Source organism: Aotus nancymaae, unplaced genomic scaffold (genome assembly GCF_030222135.1).
Source record: "Aotus nancymaae isolate 86718 unplaced genomic scaffold, 86718_ANA_hifiasm-v0.15.2.pri h1tg000028l, whole genome shotgun sequence".
NCBI lineage: Eukaryota > Metazoa > Chordata > Mammalia > Primates > Aotidae > Aotus > Aotus nancymaae.
Genome location: NW_026988441.1, coordinates 13216909 through 13237508, shown reverse-complemented (window position 1 = coordinate 13237508; position 20600 = coordinate 13216909). Strand labels below are relative to the sequence as shown.

The window sequence follows — 20600 nt, the reverse complement described above, 5'->3', positions numbered from 1 at the left end:
AGTAGCTGGGACTACAGGTGCCTGCCACACCATGCTCAGCTAACGTTTTGTATTTTTAGTAGAGACTGGATTTCACCATGTTAGCCAGGATGGTCTCCATCTCTGGACCTCGTGATCCACCTGACTTGGCCTCCGAAAGTGCTAGGATTACAGGTGTGAGCTACCGCGTCCAGCTTTTTTTTTTTTTTTTTTTGAGACAGGGTCTCACTCCTGTCGCCCAGGTGTGAATGCAGTGGTGCAATGATGGCTCATTGCAGCGTCTACCTCCCAGGCTCAAGCAATCCTCCTGCCCTACTTTTTGACTTTTTGTAGAGTCAGGCCTCACTCTGTTGCCCAGGCTGGTCTCGAACTCCTGGGCTCAAGTGATCCTCCCGCCTTGGCTTCCCAAAGTGCTGGGATTACAGGTGTGAGCCACTGCGCCTGGCCCTGCTGTCTTTTTCTCTGTCTTGGTTTTTCTGCCTCTCTGGCTTCAGGTCCTCACAGCCTTTACCTTCAAGCCTGTGTCCAGGATACAATTTCTCCCACCCTACCCGCTCTAAAGGGTGAGGGCAGAACTAGCCAGGTGTTTCCCTCTACAGCCAGCTCCTTTCTCCCCATCCTAAATAATGGTCGTCATCCCTTTAATTCTGCCAACACTGATTTGAATCTATTAGAAATGTACTAAGAAATGATACAAAAAGCCCAGAAAAGGGCGTGCCATAGAACAAGCTCTGTGGGTACAAAAAGACATACCCCACCCCCACATGTGCCTCTGCCCTGCAGACCGGGTACAGGTTAGAGGGATGGGGGATGGGCACGCGGCAGGCACAGCGGTGCAGGGAAGACAGCGTGACTGCGAGAGGGATGCGGGCAGACTGGGGACCCAGAAGAGGGACAGAGCAACCCACAAGGGCGGGCCTCATCGCTCACAGGGGAATCTGGAAGGGCCGGGGCGTCAGCGCGCGCGCAGGCACAGCTGGAAAGGCCGCGGCAAATTGCCGAGACCTGAGCTGAGCGGGGTCAGGTCGATGTCCTCGGGCGCACCCAGCGGCTGCAGCGAGAAGCTCTGCAGGATGGCGGTGAGGTACAGAAAGAGCTCCATGCGCGCCAGCGACTCGCCCAGGCACAGACGGCGCCCTGCAGGGGTGGTAGGGTGGGGAGCGGTGGTGAGATGAGATTGGAGGATGCAACCCCACATTCCCAGAGGAAAACATAAGAGGAAAGGAAGAGAACAGTTGGGGACGTCACAGATTCACCCATCTAAAGATCTGGGAAAGATGCTTTAAGTAAACTGTGGAGTGGAATGACTTGGGCTGCTTGGGTTCGAATCCTGACTCTGTCACTACTAGTTTTGTGATCCTGGACAAACCACACTTTCTGGGTATTTTAAGTGGGGATATTAAGGCTGGGCGCACTGGCTCAGGCCTGTAATCCCAGTACTTTCGGAGACCGAGGCAAGACGATTGCTTGAGCCCAGGAGTTTGAGAGCAGCCTGGGCAACACAGCAAGATCCCATCTCTACAAATTTTTTTTTTTTTTTCTTTAATGTGCAAGGTGGCACATGCAGGCAGTCCCAGCTGCTTGGGAGGCTGAGGCGAGAGGATCACCTGAGCTCAGGAGATCAAGGCTGCAGTGAGCCATGATCACGCCACTATCCTCCAGTCTGAGCGAGAGCAAGACCCTGTCTCAGAAATAAAAATAAAAAGGCGGGCTAGTAGCCCCTACCTCTTCTAGAGGCAGCACTTGATGCACAGTAGGCAATATGGTAAGTTAGCTATTATTATGCCAGTTTTTTTTTCCTGCCTGCTACTGAGTAAACAAGTATTTTTCAGCAGGTTAAAGAGGAAAGCCAAAAAAAACCCCAGAACCACCTCAACTGCGCCACCCAGTGGAGAGGTACACAATGACCACTCCCAAGTTCAATTATTTTTTTCTTTTAAAAATTTTATATATTTTTTTATTTTTGGCTAGTCAGTATTTTTTATTTTAGAGACAGGATTTTGCTCTGTTGCCCAGGCTGGAGTGCAGTGGCATGATCATAGCTCACTGTAACCTCAAACTCCTGGGTTCAAGTGATCATCCCACCTCAGCCTCCCAAGTAGCTCAGACTACAGATGCATGCCACCACACCCAGGTAATTTTTAAATTTTTAGTAGAGAAAGGGTCTTGCTATGTTGTCCAGGCTGGTCTTGAACTCCTGGCCTCAAGTGATTCTCCTGCCTCAGCCTCCCAAAGTGCTGGGATTACAGGTGTGAGCGAATGAGCCTGGCCCAAATTAAATAATAATAATAATAATTATTATTATTATTTGAAATGGAGTTTTGCTCCTGTTGCTCAGGTATGAGTACAGTGGCGTGATCTTGGCGCATCACAACCTCCGCCTCCTGGGTTCAAGTGATTCTCCTGCCTCAGCCTCCTGAGTAGCTGAAATTACAGGCATGTGCCACTACTCCTGGCTAGTGTTCTAATTTTTTTTTTTTTTTTTTTTTTTGAGACGGAGTTTCGCTCTTGTTACCCAGGCTGGAGTGCAATGGCGCTATCTCGGCTCACCGCAACCTCCGCCTCCTGGGTTCAGGCAATTCTCCTGCCTCAGCCTCCTGAATAGCTGGGATTACAGGCACGCGCCACCATGCCCAGCTAATTTTTTGTATTTTTAGTAGAGACGAGGTTTCACCATGTTGACCAGGATGGTCTCGATCTCTTGACCTCGTGATCCACCCACCTCGGCCTCCCAAAGTGCTGGGATTACAGGCTTGAGCCACCGCGCCCGGCCTTAGTGTTCTAATTTTAGTATAGACGCGGTTTCACCATGTTGGTCAGGCTGATCTCAAACTCCTGACCTCAGGTGACCTGGCCACCTAGGCCTCCCAAAGTGCTGGGATTACAGGCATGAGCAACTGTGCCCGGACGTTAAATTCTTATTATTTTTGAGATGGAGTCTCGCTGTGTTACCCAGGCTGGAGTGCAGTGGTGCAGTCTCGGCTCACTGCAACCTCTGCCTCCTGAGTTCAAGCAATTTTCCTGTTTCAGCCTCCAGAGTAGCTGGGACTATGGGTGCATGCCACCACACCTGGCTAATTTTTGTATTTTAAGTAGAGATGAGGTTTCACCATATTGGTCAGGTTGGCCTTGAACTCCTGACCTCAGGTGATCCACCCATCTCAGCCTCCTAAAGTGCTGGGATTACAGGGGTAAGTGCCAAGCCCCAAGTTAAATTATTATTATTATTATTTTGAGATGAACTCTCTGTTGCCAGGCTGGAGTGCAGTGACGCAATCTCGGCTCACTGGAACCTTCGACTCCGTGGTTCAAGTGATTCTCCTGCCTCAGCCTCCTGAGTAGCTGGGATTACAGCCATGCGCCACCATGCCCAGCTAATTTTTGTATTTTTAGTAGAGACGGGGTTTCACCATGTTGGCCAGGTTGGTCTCTGTCTTCTGACCTCGTGATCCGGCTGCCTCGGCCTCCCAAAGTGCTGGGATTATAGGCGTGAGCCACAGCACCTGACCCAAGTTAAATTACTAATCAACCTCTCCACCTCGCTTCACGAGGATTTAGGCACTACTTGCCTATAGGAGCAGAGTTGAAAGGAGAAATGAATGTCTCTGTACATCCCAAGCTGTAAATGGGTGGAAGGAAGAAGTGAGAGGATTTGGCAAGTGGAATTAGGATGAGGAATGTAGGTAGAAAATAGGCCAGAAAGACACTGATTCCTGCCCTCACCAGCTGAGAAGGGCATGAAGGCTGGGCTCTTCTTGAAGGACTGATCGGCATCCAGAAAATGCTCGGGGTTAAACTCCTGGGGCGTCAAGAACTGGCTGGGGTCGTGGTGGACGGTGTTAAGGAGGGTGATGATATCGGTGCCCTGTGTGGGTGAGGAGGTGGAATTAGCAGTGTAGGAAGGCTGGGATCTCAGCTCACCACAACCTCCACCTCCCAGGTTCAAGCGATTCTCCTGCCTCAACCTCCCAGGTAGTTGGGATCACAGGCGTGCACCACCACGCCCCACTAATTTTTTTTGTATTTTTAGTAGAGATGGGGTTTCTCCATGTTTGTCAGGCTGGTCTCAAACTCCCAACCTCAGGTGATCTGCCCACCTTGGCCTCCCAAAGTGCTGGAATTATAGGTGTGAGCCACCAGGCCTGGCCAACCGGTTTCCATTTTATCAGGCTGGATGTCCTGGGGACTTGATAAGGAAGGAGTGGGTAGGTGGGGTGTAGGACTCAATCGGGGGCCCGGGAAATATGTGTGGGTGTCTAGGGTTCCAAGTGATGGGTGCTGGATGCTGTATTATTGGGCACTTTGGCAGGGATGTGGGAAAACCCCACCCTTTGTGGGAGCAGATGTAGGGTTTCTGTGAAAAAGGAGGGGTCCTTGAGAATAGCGTTTAGGCACAGGGGATTCTCAAGATGAAGTTCCAGACTCCAGGGCTTCCAGGGAGGGGTCTAGGAAGGGGATTTGTCATGGTGAAGGGGTCTAGTTCACTGCGATATGAGATGGGGTACTGGGAAAGGCCTGAGTTTCTGGGTTTTTTTTTGTTTTTTGTTTTTTGTTTTTTTTTTAGATGAGTCTTGCTCTGTAGCCCAGGCTGGAGTGCAATGGCTCGATCTTCTCTTGGCTCACAGCAACCTCCGCCTCCCAGGTTCAAGCAATTCTCCTGCCTCAGCCTCCTGAGTACCTGGGATTACAGGAGCATGCCACCATGCTAGGCTAATTTTTGTATTTTTAGTAGAGACAGGTGTTTCACCATGGTGGCCAGGCTGGTCTCAAACTTTTGACCTTGTGATCCGCCCACCTCAGCCTCCCAAAGTGCTGGGATTACAGGCGTGAGCCACCGCGCCCAGCTGAGCTTCTGGATTTAAGGGTCTGAGATGTCTGTAGCTAGGGCTTGGGGTGCCAGTTGCTAAGGCCCCAGGTGTTGATTGCTAGTGCCTGGGATACTCCTTGCGAGTTGCAAGAGCCTGCGATGCCTCCTCTCAGGTTGCCTGATGTCTTTTGCCAGGGCTAGCCCACCTTGGGTATCAGGAAGCCACGAAAGGCGGTGTCCCGAGTGACGCGGTGCGGTAAGTTCATGGGGATGATGTCTGCAAAGCGCTGCACCTCGTGGATCACTGCGTCTGTGTAAGGCATGGCCGCGCGGTCCTCCAGCGTCGGAAGCCGCGCGCGTCCCACCACGATGTCGATCTCCTCCTGCACGCGGGCTGCAGGGGGAGGGGAAGTGGAGTCGACCGGGCTGGGAAGGCGTGTGTGCGTGTCGGGGGAGGGGTCCAGTCAGACCCTCCCAGCGCGGGGCGCCACGGCTGGGGCGCGTGTGAGAATTAGCTAGCGCTGGGCTGGCGTTGGCCCACGCCTGTCAAACCAGCACTTGGGGGACGTATCGCTTGAGCCCAGGAGTTTGAGACGAGCCTGGGCAACACGGAGAAACCCCGTCTCTACAACAAAATACAAAACTTAGCTGGGCGTGGTGGCGCACGCCTGTTGTCCCAGCTACTCGGGAGGCTGAGTCAGGATAATTGCCTAAACCCGGGAGGCAGAGGTTGCAGTGAGTGAGATCGTGCCGCTGCACTCCAGCCTCGGCGACAGAGCGAGACTCCGTCTCAGAAAAAATAAAAAAAGAATTAGCCAGAGCCTCGGAGGAAGCGGGTAGGTGAGGGCGAAAGGGTGGCTTGTGCAGGGAAGGACCTGGGCGTTGGGTTGTGTGGGCAGGGCTTCAGGGAGGCCTGGAATTCAGGAGCAGTTTTGGGGACCCTACTGGCTGGACGGTGGATCGAGTGGGTGGGCTGTGCGGGAGGGCTGGAGATCAGGGGCAAAGCAGAGGATACACCCAGAGGTGGAGTTTGGGGAGGTGGAGTAGCAGACAGCTTTGTGTGGGGGTCAGGCTGTGGGAGAGGCAGGGTTGCCTGGCAGGCCGTGTGGCTTGGGCTCCAGGGCAGGGCTCTGGGAGGACAGTTAGCTGGGTTCTGAAGCTGGAGGCGGACGCATTCGGTGTGGACACCGTTGGCACAAAGCAAGACTAAGCGGGTGTAAGCCGGGAGCAATGGTTCACACCTGTAACCCTAGCACTTTGGGAGGCCGAGGTGAGAGGATTGCTTGAGCCCAGGAGTTGGAGACTAGCCAGGTCAACACAGCGAGACCCTGTCTCTACGAAAAATAAAAAAATTAGCTGAGTGTTGAATGTGGTGTTGCACACCTGTACTCCCAGCTATTGATAAGGCTGAGGTGGGAAGATCACTTGAGCCCAAGGTTGAGGCTGCAGTGAGTGGTGACTGTGCCACTGTACTCCAGCCTGGGCGACAGAGTGACTCTGTCTCAAAAACAAACAAAAAACTAAGCAGAGTGAGGAGCAGTGGCTCACACTTGTAATCCCAGCATTTTGGGAGGCCGAGATGGGTGGATCACCTGAGGTCAGGAGTTTGAGACCAGCCTGGTGAACATGGTGAAATCCTATCTCTACTAAAAATACAAAAATTAGCTGGGTGTGGTGGCGTGCACCTGTAATTCCAGCTACTTGGGAGGCTGAGACAGCAGAATCCCTTGAACCTGGGAGGTGGAAGTTGCAGTGAGCCAAGATCGCACCACTGCACTCCAGCCTGGGCGATAGAGCGAGACTCCATCTCAAAAAAAAAAGAAAAAAAAAAAAAACTAAGTGGGTGGGATCTGGGTTGGGATTCGGGCAGGCTGCGTGGACCTCGTGGGCCTTGCAGGTGGGATCGGCCTCTGTGTGGGTTAGTGGCTTTAGCTGTGGAATCCTGGCATCAGCAGGAGGCTATATCAGACCCAGAAGGCGGTGCTGGAAGCGGGGCCGTGCTTCCCTGCTCTGGGGCCACGCTCCAACACATGGGCACCTCTGCGCTGCCGTGTGGGTGAGCCTCACCTTGAACTTTGGGGTACTTCATGAGTGCCAGGAAGGCGTGGCGCAGTGTGGTGCCCACTGTCTCGGTGCCGCCAAAGAGCAGGTTATGTGTGGTCATCAGCAGGGTGTCCATGTGAAAGTGGCTCTGCGGGTCCTCCTTCTCCTGCCGGGGTGGAGGGGTGGGGACATGAGCCAGGGATTGAGACCTCTTCACTCTAGAGCAGTATGACTGCTGCTGGGGCCCATTCAGTCCCACCTGGGTTTAACTTTCTTTCCCTGGGAGAGCTCGGGAACGTGGGAGGGCAGGGCAGGGAGAATCTCAGCTGCAGGGCCTAAAATTAACATCTCGGATAGAGCTTGAATGACTTCTTTTTTTTTTTTTTTTGAGCTGGAGTTTCGCTCTTGTTGCCCAGGCTGGAGTGCAATGGCACGATCTCAGCTTACCGCAACCTCTGCCTCCTGGGTTCAGCAATTCTCCTGCCTCAGCCTCAAAAGTAGCTGGGATTACAGGCATGCACCACCACGCCCAGCTAATTTTTTGTGTTTTTAGTAGAGATGGGGTTTCACCGGGTTGTCCAGGATGGTCTCAGTCTCCTGACCTCATGATGAGCCTGCCTCAGCCTCCCAAAGTGCTGGGATTACAGGCGTGAGCCACCCCGCCCGGCCTGACTTCTTTTTTTAAAACTTTTTTTTTTTTTTTTTTTGGTTGGAGGGACAGAGTCTCACTGTGTTGCTCAGGCTGGAGTGCAGTGGTGCGGTCTCAGCTCACTGCAACCTCTGCCACCCAGGTTCAAGTGATTCTCCTACCTTAGCCTCCCTAGTAGCTGGGATTACAGGCTTCTGCCACCGTGCCTGGCTAATTTTTGTATTTTTAGTAGAGACGGGGTTTCACCATCCTGGCCAGGCTGGTCTTGAACTCCTGACCTTGTGATCCACCTGCCTTGGCCTCCCAAAGTGCTGGGATTACAGGCACGAGCCACCGCGCCCAGCCTTAAAATACATTTTATGTATGTATTATGTATGTATGTAGGTAGTATGTATGTCTTGTAGAGACTGGGTCTCACTATACTGTCCAGCTTGGTCTCGAACTCCTGGACTCAAGCAATCCTCCTCCCTCAGCCTCCCAAAGTGCTGGGACTACAAGCGTGAGCAACTGCCCCCCACCCGCCCCCCCATCGCCTTTGATGACTTCTTAATGAGCTGTAGATTGGTGGTAGCATCCAGCAGGGCCAGATGCTCCAGTTTCTCTTCCAGGGAGAAGATCCCCCAAAACCCTGCCCCATCTGGGATCCCTGTGGGTTTGAGACAGGGGCAGCAGGAAATTTTCAGGTCAGACTAGAGGTGGGATTTCCAGGTAGGGATGACCTCTGCCATCTTGGTGAGAAAGCAGTCGATGAAGTCCCGGGGAGATCTGGGGTCTAGCGAGGCCTGGTGGTCGTGGACGCTGTGGGCGATGAGGTCTCTAAGGCACTTGAAGTTCTGGAAGATGCGTCGGTGCGGCCCAGGCATCCAGTCCAGGAGGCTCGGGAAGATGTTGTACAACTGGGGATCAGACAGAGTGGGAGGGTTTTGGAGGAGGACACAGGGCATGTGTTCAGGGGCGAATGGGGTCAGTGTGGATTAGGTAGGCAGCGACAGGTTCTGGAGAGGCCGGGGTGGGGGTTGGGGCTGAGGAGGAGTGGGAAGGAGGGAACAGAGGCCATAAATGCTCTGCGGAGGGGAGTGGGCGTGGCCGTGTGTCTCTGGGCGGGGTCAGACGGGAGGGGGCGGGCTCTGGGCGGGGCATTCGCAGCCCATTCCCCGCCCACTGTTTTCTCTCCATATCTGGATCCTGGGGACCCCACACCCGGTTCTTGTTGGACTCAGCTGGCTGACCTCGCCCCAGGGGCTGCTCATGAGTTGGAAGTTGTCATTGATAAGGCGGATAATGGTGAGCAGGCGCTCATCCTCGTAATCAAAGCGGCTGCCGAAGAGCACGGAACAGATAATGTTGGACACTGAGCGACTCAGCACAAACGTGGGGTCGAAGGGCTCGCCTGAGGGTGAGGGGTGGGACGAATCAGGAAGACGCGATGTGCAGCTCGCCAGACCTCATGCAGCAACGCCATTAATGTGCACAACATCTGACGCAACCATGGCAGCGTGTCTTGCCGCACAGAACACAGGCACGTGGCCACCACATGCAGCTTAACAACACCCCAAAAGCATTTGGCAATGCCCCAGACAGCACAGAACCCACAACTTCCTGCAGCACATCGACAGCAACAATACCCAACCACAGAAACGGGCTATTCTTGGCAACACAACACACATCACGCAACATAGCACAAGGCAATCAGCAGGCATCACGGAACACAACACAGGGCAGCACCACACAACAGCAAACACGACCACAGTACATGCCAACACATGACACGCAGTGACCTGACAGCCGGGAAACATCCCAAGACGTGATAACCATACACCGACACATAATGCCAGCATACGGCTACGTAATCCTGCCACACAATGCTCACTAGTACCCAGCAACCCAGCAACAGCACGGGACACACAGTGTGACATCACACCACATACAATCAAGGCAACAGAGCAAATGACACACTATGCAGCAGTGCAACAATGCTGGCAGCCAGCAGGCGACACACGCAAAACCACATGCAGTGCCTGAGAAAGCTACGATCTCACCCAGAAATATCTCAAAATAGGGGATGGGTGCAGTGGCTCACGCCTGTAATCCCAGCACTTTGGGAGGCCAAGGTGGGCAGATTACCTGAGGTCAGGAATTCCAGACCAGCCTGACTAACATGGAGAAACCCTGTCTCTACTAAGAATACAAAAAAATTAGCCAGGAGTGGTGGTGGGTGCCTGTAATCCCAGCTACTTGGGAGGCTGAGGCAGGAGAATCGCTTGAACCCAGGAGGCGGAAGTTGGGATAAGCTGAGATTGTACCATTGCACTCTAGCCTGGGCAACAAGAGTGAAACTCCGTCTCAAAAAAAAGCATCTGGCCATTTAACAGCTGAACAGACCACAGTAACTACCAAACAACACATTTCTTTCTTTCTTTCTTTTTTTTTTTTTTTTTGAGACAGAGTTTCGCTCTTGTTACCCAGGCTGGAGTGCAATGGCGTGATCTCGGCTCACTGCAACTTCCGCCTCCTGGGTTCAGGCAATTCTCCTGCCTCAGCCTCCTGAGTAGCTGGGATTACAGGCACGCGCCACCATGCCCAGCTAATTTTTTGTATTTTTAGTAGAGACGGGGTTTCACCATGTTGACCAGGATGGTCTCGATCTCTTGACCTCGTGATCCACCCGCCTAGGCCTCCCAAAGTGCTGGGATTACAGGCGTGAGCCACCGCGTCCGGCTTTTTTTTTTTTTTGAGATGGAATCTTGCTCCATCACCCAGGCTGGAGTACAGTGGCATGATCTCAGCTCACTGCAACCTCTGCCTCCTGGGTTCAATGATTCTTGTGCCTCAGTCTCCCAAGAGGCTGAGATCACACCCGGCTAATTTTTTTTGTTTGTTTGTTTATTTTTAGTAGAGTCGGGGTTTTACCATATTGGCCAGGCTGGTCTAAAACTCTTGACCTCAAGTGATAGCCCACTTCGGCTTCCCAAATTGCTAGGATTACAGGCATGAGCCACTGTGCCCAGCCCAAGTTTTGTATTTTTTGTAGAGACAGAGTTTCACCATGTTGCCCAGGCTGATCTTGAAGTCCTGAGCACAAGCAATCCACTGCCTCGGCGCCCCAAACTGCTAGGATTACAGGCATGAGCCACCATGCCTGGCCAAAACAACACATTTCAACACAACACCCAGGACATAATAGCACACCCCAGAAAACCAGATCTGGAGTTAGATGAATGTGGTGTGAATCCTATTTGACCTCTTAGTCTCGGTGTGACTTGGGCCAACTGACTTCCTTTCTCCGAGCCTCAGTTTTCTCATCTGTGAAATGGGTCTGATGGCACTCCTCTCGTCATGGGGCTACTATAAGAAATCAGTGAGTGTGTGGCTGGGAGTCAGTGAAGGGCCTGACCTGTTGCGAGGCTGTTACAGACCGTGGTATTGTGGCAGGCTGTAATGGCCCATGGTCCCCCAAAGATGTCCATGTCCTTACCCTTACAACCTGTGAATGTGTTGCCTTACATGGTAAAAAGGACCTTTGGGATTAAGCTGAGGGTTTTGAGACGGGAAGTTTACTCTGGACTATCTGGCTGGGCATGATGTAATCACAGGGATCCTTTTCAGAGGGAGGCAGGAAGGACTGAATAAGTAAAGGTGATGTAAGTCGGGCGCAGTGGCTCAAGCCTATAACCCCAGCACTTAGGGAGGCAGAGGCAGGTGGATCACCTGAGGTCAGGAGTTCAAGACCAGCCTGGCCAACATGGCAAAACTCCGTCTCTACTAAAAATACAAAAATTAGCCAGGTGTGGTGGTGGGCGCCTGTAATCCCAACTGCTTGGGGGACTGAGGCAGGAGAATCACTTGAACCTGGTTGCAATGAGCTGAGATAGGACCATTGCACTTCAGCCTGGGCGACAGAGCGAGACTCAGTCTCAAAAAAAAAAAAAAAAAGTAGAATAGATGTGAATTATGAGGATGGACTGGATTCGAAGACCCGGCCAGGCATGGTGGTGCACGCCTGTAGTTCCAGCACTTTGGGAGGCTGAGGCAAGAGGATCATTTGAGCACAGGAGTTTGAGACCAGCCTGGGCTACACGGTGAGACCCTATCTCTACAAAAAATTTAAAAATAAGCTGACTGTGGTGGAGCACACCTGAAGTACCAGCTATTCAGGAGGCTGAGGTGGGAGGATGGTTTGAACCCGGGAGGTTAAGGCTGCAGTGAGCCAAGACCACACTGCCTAACTCCAGCCTGTTAAAAAAACTGAAATTCCCGACCTTCAGTTTTCCGCAGCTCCGCCAGCAGGAAGCTGCCTTCCTCTAGGATGCGCTCCTCGATGCTTGCCTTCCCCATCCCGAAACTTCGTAGAATCTGGATAGAGAAGCGTCTGAGGATCTTCCATCGATCCCCATTGGAGAAGGCGATGCCTGGGGAGAATAGGAGGGGGCCAGCTTAACCAGGAGCTCATCCTGAGGCCTCCGCCATCTGTGTCCCCTTTCCTGGTGTTTGTTTGGAGAGGGACGGAGTTTGGAATCTCCCTGGCTCCTTCCAGTAAGCCCTCCTGGACCCTCCAGGCTGGGTTAGGGGTCTCCTTCAAGCTTCCATAGGACTGTGGGCTTTTCTCACCACAGTGCTGTCTCTCTGCCTCTGTTTCCCCATTAAGAACCTGGTCACTCTGGGCTGTTCCTGTCTGGTGATGGGGCTGTCTCCTCTATGGAGCTGTGAAGGCAGAGTGGGCACCTGTCTTGGTCACCACTGTGTCCTTAGCGTTGTCCAGTGCAGGGGATGTCACACAGGAGGTGCTGGTAATTGCTTATTGCTTGTTACTGTTATTTTTGCAACAGGGTCTTGCTCTGTCGCCCAGGCTCTGTCACCTACCCTTCTTTTTTTCCTTCCTCCCTCCCTCCCTCCCTCCCTCCTTCCCTTCCTCCCTTCCTCCCTTCCTTCTTTCTTCCTCCTTCCTTCTGTTGGTTCCTCCCTCCTTCCATTATTTATTGGGACTTGTCACATGGCTTCCTTTGAATAGAGATTTACGTTTAAAATAAAGTTTGAAGACCACAAGACTAGGGTAATTTCCAAGCCTAAGAAGGACAGGATATTGACCTAGATGAGGTTTTGAGTGAATGATGTGAATCGCTGGATGGGTGAGGATGGAGTTGGATTTAGGTTAGGTTGGGAATGACAAGGGGCATGAAGGGGGTTATGAATTTGATGATAAATTGGATTCGAAGCTGGTGATGGGGATGGAGTTGGGTAGGATGAGGGGGATTGATAGATTGGGACTGAGCTGAGCCTGGGGTTGGGTAGATATGTGATGGGTTTATTTTGGTGATGGTAGTAAGTTTAAGATTGAAGGTGAGAACTGGGACCTGGAAACTTCAATAGGCGATTGGGATAGGAGATGGGGCTGGGGTTGGGGAAAAGGAGCAGCAGAATTCAGTCTGGGCCAGGAGCGGTGGCTCATGCCTGTAATTCCAGCACTTTGGGAGGCTGAGGGGGGTGGATCACCTGAGGTCAGGAGTTCGAGACCAGCCTGGCCAACATGTTGAAACCTCGTCTCTACTAAAAATACAAAAAATTAGCCAGGCATGGTGGCGCGCCTGTAGTCCCAGCTACTCAGGAGGCTGAGGCAGGAGAATCACATGAGCCTGGGAGGTGGAGGTTGCAGTGGGCTGAGATTGCACCACTGCACTCCAGCCTGGGCGACAGAGCAAGACTCATCTCAGATAAAAGAAAAAATTCAGTTTGACTAAAGGGACGAGGATGGGGCTGATACTAGAATTTAAAAGGGGGATTGGGATGGGGTCCCTATGGGAAGGAGGGTTGGAATGAGATGCAGGCTGTGTTGTGGCAGGGATGCAGCCGGGTTGAAGAGGTGGACATGGGGGTAAGAGTGCTGGTGACCAGGATTGGTTGAGGTGGTCAGTGGGCTCTGGGACTACCTGACTGAGTTGGAAGGTTGATGATGTGTTTGCGGGACAGCTAGGGATTGGGATGAAATGGGGCTGGAGTTGGATGGAGATGAGGATTGGTACAAGAGACATTCAAGACAGTGGTGGGATCTGAGCTGGGGAAGGTGGGAGACTTCGCCGTAGACCAGCTCTGCTCCCTGCCTTGTATCTGGCGTCATCGGTGACGTCAGCAGCCCTGAGTGTCAACAAGATTGAGAGGACAGTCTCACCCTCACCCCCTCCCTCAACATGGAAAAGGCTGAGAGCAGAGGGGACGAGGGGGAGGCTTACCGTTGCCCTTGGTAAAGTTGAAAAAGACAGGATAGTCACCGCGGCCACTAAACTCCTCTCCCTGGTCCACCAGCGCTTCCTTCACGGCTTGGAACCCGCTGAGGACCACCACGCGCCTGGACCCCAGGTACACGGTATACACGGAGCCATACTCCCTGCTCAGCTGGGGGTAGGAAGACAGAGGTCACGGGGGGGCCTGTGGCCAAGGGACCCCTCCTCCTTATCCTTCCACCCTCACCTCAGTGAGAGAAGTCAGCATGTCTTGGGAGCGAAGCAGCAGCAGGTTTCCCAGGAGTGGGAGGGGTCTGGGTCCTGGAGGCAGCTTTCCCTTGTCTCTTGAGCTGAGGGTCAGGAGCAGACAGACGAGAGCCAGGAGCAGAAGTAACATGGCTGTGCTTATGCTGTCCATGGTGAAGGCAGCTGCTGGTGTCTGGAGGGAAAAGTGAGAGGGGACAGCGCTGAGGAGAGAGTAGGATTCCTCCTTTCCGATCTCTGTAGGGCTGAGGGCCCCACAGGGTCATGGGGTGAGCCTTATGCTGTGCTGAGGCGCAGGATCCGAGAAATAAAGAGACAGGACACAGAAGTACAAATAAAACGCAGCTGGGCTCGGGGGGCCACGCCACCTATAAGCAGAGTCAGGTGAGGCCCGAATGTCCAGAAGCATGAGTATTTATTGTGTATAGGTTAGGGGGCAGGGCAGTGAGTGAAATCATCTTTAAGGATAGTGATAGGGTCGTGAGCAATAAAACATGAGGTCCACCCCCATTAGGTCACCTAGGCCAGGAGGTGGACAGTGCACAGCAAGGGGTCCGTTCCCATGAAGGCAAGGGCCGTGTGCAGTAAGGGGTCCACCCCCATTAGGTCACCGAGGCTTGAAGGTGGGCCATGTGCAGTGAAGAGGGTACAGTGTGCAATACTTCTATCTATGGGCAGACTACTTCTAAGAAGATTTATAGGAGGATGCTTTAAGTCACATAGCAGTGACAGAGCTGTCAAGGTTACCGCCACCTTCTGGCAGCTTCCAATGGGTTCTATGGGAAGACGCTTTTCAAGCAGCACAGGAGCAAGAGCTGATAAAGTTCACAGTCACCAAGGTGGATTGCCGGTCTGAGGGCAGCCTTCCACAAGAACTGGAGCAAGGTCCTACAACTCCTTTATCAGGAGGAGTGGCTCTTGCCCCAAGCCTGCCATACAGCGGGTATCTTTACGATACTGAACGCTGCCACCTGGGCCGTGGATTCTTGTCCTGGTGTAACTGTTTTTCCTTTAAATCATGCTCTGCACTGTGTCTGCTCTAGGCATTCCTCCGATTATAAGCTCCTTGTTCCTTAATCCATGCTCTGCACTGTGTCCACTCTAGGCATTCCTCCGATTATGAACTAAGATTTAATTATAGGTATATATGTAGGGAAATATTCTTTAGGCACTATCAACTATTATATGATTATATAGAGAGGATTATATAAAGGGATTCTTCAAGCCCTATTTCTATAAACTAATATATGATTGTATAAAGGATTATATATAAGGAAATAGCTGAGTAGTAACACTATAAAGTGAGATATTCCTCAAGCCCTAACTGTGCCAGGGTTCTGCTTAGCTCTCATTCCTCGGTGCCTATATGGGGGGTTACCCACAGATCTCCTCTGGGACTTGCCTTCGATAGGCCCTGGAAATGAAGGCAGATGAAGAGAAGCAGACAGGGAGAGGCCAGGGGGTGGGGAAGGGAGGAAGGGAGGGAGAAGGAGGAGAGTGGCAGAGATAGTCAACACAGAGACATAATGAGACAAACACAGAGACAGAAATGGGGAGAGACAAGTGATACAGGGACAGAGACTAAGAGAGGCCAAGAGATATGCATAAAGATGATGAAGGCCGGGTGTGGTGGCTCACACCTGTGATCCCAGCGCTTTGGGAGGCCGAGGCGGGAGGATCACCTGAGGTCAGGAGTTCGACACCAGCCTGGCCAACATGGTGAAACCCTGTCTCTACTGAAAATACAAAATTAGCTGGGCATGGTAGCGCATGCCTGTAATCCCAGCTACTTGGGAGGCTGAGCTCTTTTGAACCCGGGAGGCAGAGGTTGTGGTGAGCCAAGATTGCACCATGACATTCCAGCCTGGATGACAGAGCAGACTCCATCTCAAAAAAAAAAAAAAAAAAAAAAAAAAAGATAATGAGAGAAACAGAAAAACAGTGATGGATCTACATATGTACAGATGTCTGTCTATCTACTATCTATCTCTATTATCGATCATCTATCCATCATCTCTCTATTATCTATCATCTGTCATCTATCATCTTTCAATCCATCATCTGTCTATTCTTCTATCATCTATCATAATAGATCTATTAGCTATCATCCATCTATCATCTATCCAGTATCTATCATCTATGTGTCATCTGTCATCTCTCCATCATCTACCTATTGTCTATTATCTATCTACTTATCTGTGTATCTATCATCCATCTATTATCATCTCCCTATCTATCATCACCTCTCTGTCTACAGAGACAGTGATAAAGAGAGATAAAGACACACAGGGACAGAGACAGACAAACACAGAGATAGGGAGAGTCAGACAGCACATCACAGAGGAGAGAGGCTGACATAGAGACAGAACGAGACGGACACGGAGCTGGAGAAACACAAGAGAGCTTGAGTGGAGAGACAGCGAGAGGAACATTGACTGAGAGACAGAGACGGACATGGAAGGATGGAGAGAAAAAGGGTGCGAGAGACAGAGAGAGGAAGAGACAGAGCTAGACGCAGAGACTGAGGAAGGAGAGAATGACAGAGACAGATACACAGAGTCACATAGACAGAGATGGAGAGAGAGCGGAGAGAGAGAATGAGATAAGAGAGGCAGGGAACATCAGAGCCAGGTAGACAAGGGTAGACTGCAAAGGGCAGATCGAGAGACTGAGGCTGGGCGTGGTGGCTCATGCCTGTAATCCCCACACTTTGGGAGGCTGAGGCAGGTGGATCACCTGAGGTCGGAAGTTCGAGACCAGCCTGACCAACATGGTGAAAATACAAAAAAATACAAAAATTAGCCAGGCATGGTGGCAGGTGCTTGTAATCCCAGCTACTTGGGAAGCTGAGGCAGGAGAATCACTTGAACCCGGGAGGTGGAGGTTGCAGTGAAATGAGATCAAGCCAGTGCACTCCAGCTGAGAGAGGAGAGAAGAGAGAGAGAGGAGAGAGAGAGAGAGAGAGAGAAGGAGGCAGGGAGGGAGGGAGGGGGGAGAGGAAGGGCACAGGCAGAACCCTCAGACCACGGGGTCGTATTGCAGAGAGAAGCGCCAATACAGAAATCCCAGTGCCCAGAACAGAGACCCAGAGACCTCAGCACTCTGGGAGGAGGCAGCAAAAAAGATTCCTAACCAGTCTTAGAGACAGAGGTTGGAGCCCACGACCCACCCTCTCTTGGGAGCCACCCCCTCCTCCTCTGCATCCCTCACCGGGACCCTTTACCTGCTGAGCTTCAGGAGACACTGGCTGTGGCTGCTTCAGACACGTACCCGGCAGCTCTGGGTGTGCTTGGGGGCGCAGAGATTGTTCTTAAGTTGTTTCGGCCCACACCCTCCTCCTTAACCCAATTCTTCTGGTTCTCGAAGTGAACTTTAATTCCCTCCCGTCATCCTGCCAAACCTTTCCTGCAGCCCCAGGGCTCACAGCCAGCTGGAAAGGTGCTGTGGGAGGGGGCCGTGACTGGGGGCCCTCCTGGGATGGGGCAAAGCTTTCTCCATTTTTTTTTTTTTTTTTTTTTGCCATTCAGGCCCTGGGCCTGGTTTTTTAGACACAGACCTAGAGAAAGACAAGATAGATTGAGTGGAGAGACAGTGAGATGGACATTGACTGAGAGACAGAGACGGACATGGAAGGATGGAGAGAAAAAGGGTGAGAGACAAAGAGAGGAAGAGACAGAGCTAGACACAGAGGGAGCAGAGAATGACAGAGACAGAAACAGATTCACAGAGACAGAGTCAATTTCCCTTGACATCTACCCCCTCCTTCTTTTTTTTTTTTTGAGACAGTGTTTTGATCCACAGGAGGTGGAGGCTGGAGTGAGCCACGGTCCCGCCACTGTACTCAGCCTGGGCAACAGAGCGAGAACCACGTCTTAAAAAAAAAAATTGTGTCAGCTGAACCCATTGAGATGTCTATGGTATTGGCTATTGTTTCTGCTGTTACTTATAAGTCCTCTTTAAATAAGGCATGAACAGATTTAATTATTTTCTGCAAAAATTGATGTGTATGGTATGCACGAGGGGCTTCATCTTCAACGTGGTCTCATCTCTTCAAGATAAGGTCTCACTTTGTCCTCTAGGCTGGAGTGCAGTGGCGCAATCACGGCTCACTGCAGCCTCCACCTCCAGGCTCAAATCCTCCCACCTCAGCCTCCTGAGTAGCTGGGACTACAAGTTCGCACCACCATGCCCAGCTAATTTATGTATTTTTTTGTACAGATGGGGTTTCACCATGTTGCCTAGACTGGTCTCAGATTCCTGAGCTCCAGTGATCCACCCACCTCAGCCTCCCAAAGTGCTGGGATTATAGGCGTGAACCACCACGCCCCGCCACGTCCCTTCTCAAAACAATTGTCCATTTGTAAATGGCTAATTTCTTTGGGGCCCTGTCAACCTTTTGTAAAACATCAATGATTTCGTCATTCCTCCACCCAAGCCTCACCATCAATTGGTGCTCGTCCTTGCTTCAATTTTAGAATTCACATTGCTCTGATAAGGGCTCTTTTCAATCCGATGTTTTATTTTAGTGCTTCAGACTAGATCCCGTTCAGACAAGTTATAACAAGTTAGCACGAGTTTATTTTTGTGCAAAAAAAAAATTGAACTCCATGCATAGTGTTTTCATAATACACATTTTCCGTGAATTTTTGGAAGGAGCCTCTTTTTCTCTCTCTCTTTTTTTCTGAGATGGACTCTTGCTCTGTCACCCAGGCTGGAGTGCAGTGGCAAGATCTTGGCTCACTGCAATCTCTGCCTCCTGGGTTCAAGCGATCGTCCTGCCTCAGCCTCCCAGATAGCTGGGAATACAGCTACAGGTCACAGGAGCAGATTGCAAGGCTTGGAGCTGGGCCAGGGCTGCTCTAGTGCCAGGGGCTAGGCTGGGTGGAGAGCCCCTGAGGTCAAGGGTCTGGGCAGCCAGGTGGAGGTGTGGGTACTCCCCCAGATTCGTGGGTGTGCACCAGGATTGCTGTTCCCGGAGGGGCAGAGGAGGAAGTGGCTGGAGGTCCTGGGGAATTTGACACCCTAGGTCCCATGTATATGGTGGGATGGAGGTGGGGCCCATGCTGTTGTTTCAGTCCTGAAAAGGCCGGTTGGGGCAGTTCCTGGAAGAGGATTGAAGGGTTGATGATGGGATTATAGAGCTCCAGTTTCCCTTGGCATCTACCCCCTACTTCTAAGGGGAGGGTGCAGTGCTGGATTCACGCCAACCCTTAAGCAACTTTTCCCTTACCCTAGAACTTGGTTAAGAGGGGCCCAATGAGGCCGGGTGCGGTAGCTCACGTCTGCAATCCCAGCACTTTGGGAGGCCAAGGCGGGCGGATCACCTGAGCTCAGGAGTTTGAGACCAGCTTGACAAACATGGCGAAACCCGGTCTCTACTAAAAATATGAAAAAATTAGCTATACATGGTGGTGCATGCCTGTAATCCCACTTACTTGGGAGGCTGAGACAGGAGAATCTCTTGAACTTGGGAGGTGGAGGTTGCACATCTGATTGGGAAAACTGGGATTTATGAGAAGGGCAGTTAGTTAGTTAGTTACTTTTGAGACAGGGTCTCACTCTGTCACCTAGACTGGAGTATAGTGGCATGATCATAGCTCATTGCAGCCTCGCTCTCCCGGGCTCGAAGGATTCTCCTCCTCAGCCTCTCGAGTAGCTGGGACTACAGGCGTGCATCACCACACCTGGCTAATTTTTCTGTTCTTTTCTTTTTTTTTTGAGATGGAGGTTCCCTGTTGTTGTCCACGCTGGAGTGCAATGGCCTGATCTCAGGTCTCTGCAACCTCCACCTCCTGGGTTCAAGTGATTCTCCTGCCTCAGCCTCCCGAATAGTGGGGTTACAGACATGTGCCACCATACCCAGCTAACTTTTTGTATTCTCAGTAGAGACGGGGTTTCACCATGTTGGCCAGGATGGTCTCGATCTCTTGATCTCATGATCCACCCGCCTCGGCCTCCCAAAGTGCTGGGATTGCAGGCGTGAGCTACGGCGCCGGCTGAATTCCTTGCCTTCTCATTGCCCTCTCTTGGGACGCACCCCCCACCCCCAGCCCCACCCTATTCCTACCCTTTTTTTTTTTTCCTGCCTCCTCAAACTCCAAGACCCTTTTCCCTCACCTCAATCTTTGTGGATGATCCCGATTCTTATCTCACGGAGAGAACGGCAGCAATGGGCAGCAAGTGGGCGCATCCTCCGACATCCTGTCCTCCTGCCCACTGGCATCTGGACTGCACATGCAGCCTTCCTTCCTGCTAGAACCGCACACTGTGCCACGTTGGACTTCGGTCAGCCCCGCTCTGGTGTGCCGGATCCCACTCTGTCGCCAGCTGGAGGACTTGATTTCTGTTTACTGTGTCATAGTTCATGTGAACTTGTGTAGTTGGAATTTTCCCTTAACAATTTCTTTTCTTTCTTTTTTTTTTTTTTTGAGACAGAGTCTCGCTCTGACACCCAGAGTGGAGTGCAGTGGCGTGACCTCGGCTCACCGCATCCTCCGTCTCCCGGGTTCAAGCAGCGATTCTCCTGCCTCAGCTCCCTGAGTAGCTGGGATTACAGGCGTGCACCACCACACCCGGCTAATTTTTGTATTTTTAGTAGAGATGGAGTTTCACCATGTTGACCAGGCAGGTCTCAAACTCCTGA

The 20600-nt window shown here is 51.8% G+C and overlaps 1 protein-coding gene across 3 annotated transcripts; it reads right to left on the bottom strand.

Moving 5' to 3' along the window:
* Window positions 1–619: 619 nt before the first annotated feature.
* CYP2F1 (cytochrome P450 family 2 subfamily F member 1) lies at window positions 620–20293 on the bottom strand. Of its 3 annotated transcripts, none has more exons than XM_064381290.1 (11): window positions 20075–20293; window positions 17181–17245; window positions 13941–14132; window positions 13703–13865; window positions 11738–11887; window positions 8708–8868; window positions 8198–8374; window positions 6854–6995; window positions 4993–5180; window positions 3703–3844; window positions 620–1116 (listed from the first exon to the last, which is right to left on the bottom strand). In XM_064381290.1, exons 3-11 carry the CDS (start codon window positions 14109–14111, stop codon window positions 935–937), a joined length of 1476 nt encoding a protein of 491 aa, XP_064237360.1. In that variant the 5' UTR covers window positions 14112–14132; window positions 17181–17245; window positions 20075–20293; the 3' UTR covers window positions 620–934. The 3 variants fall into 3 exon arrangements, with proteins under 3 accessions (XP_064237360.1, XP_064237361.1, XP_012316877.2); XM_064381291.1 differs by lacking the exon at window positions 20075–20293 and adding an exon at window positions 19188–19208; XM_012461454.2 differs by lacking the exon at window positions 17181–17245 and having other exon boundaries at window positions 20075–20292.
* Between the last annotated feature and the right edge of the window lie 307 nt (window positions 20294–20600).

Bases quoted from the DNA above. Each gene is read 5' to 3' on its own strand.
- CYP2F1 (XM_064381290.1), bottom strand. From the start codon at position 14,111: ATGGACAGCATAAGCACAGCCATGTTACTTCTGCTCCTGGCTCTCGTC. The intron at 5,181-6,853 runs GTGAGGCTCACC...CTCCCCCTGCAG, and splicing joins GAAGTACCCCAAAGTTCAAG to CCCGCGTGCAGGAGGAGATC. The intron at 1,117-3,702 runs GTGAGGGCAGGA...CCACCCCTGCAG, and splicing joins CTTCATGCCCTTCTCAGCTG to GGCGCCGTCTGTGCCTGGGC.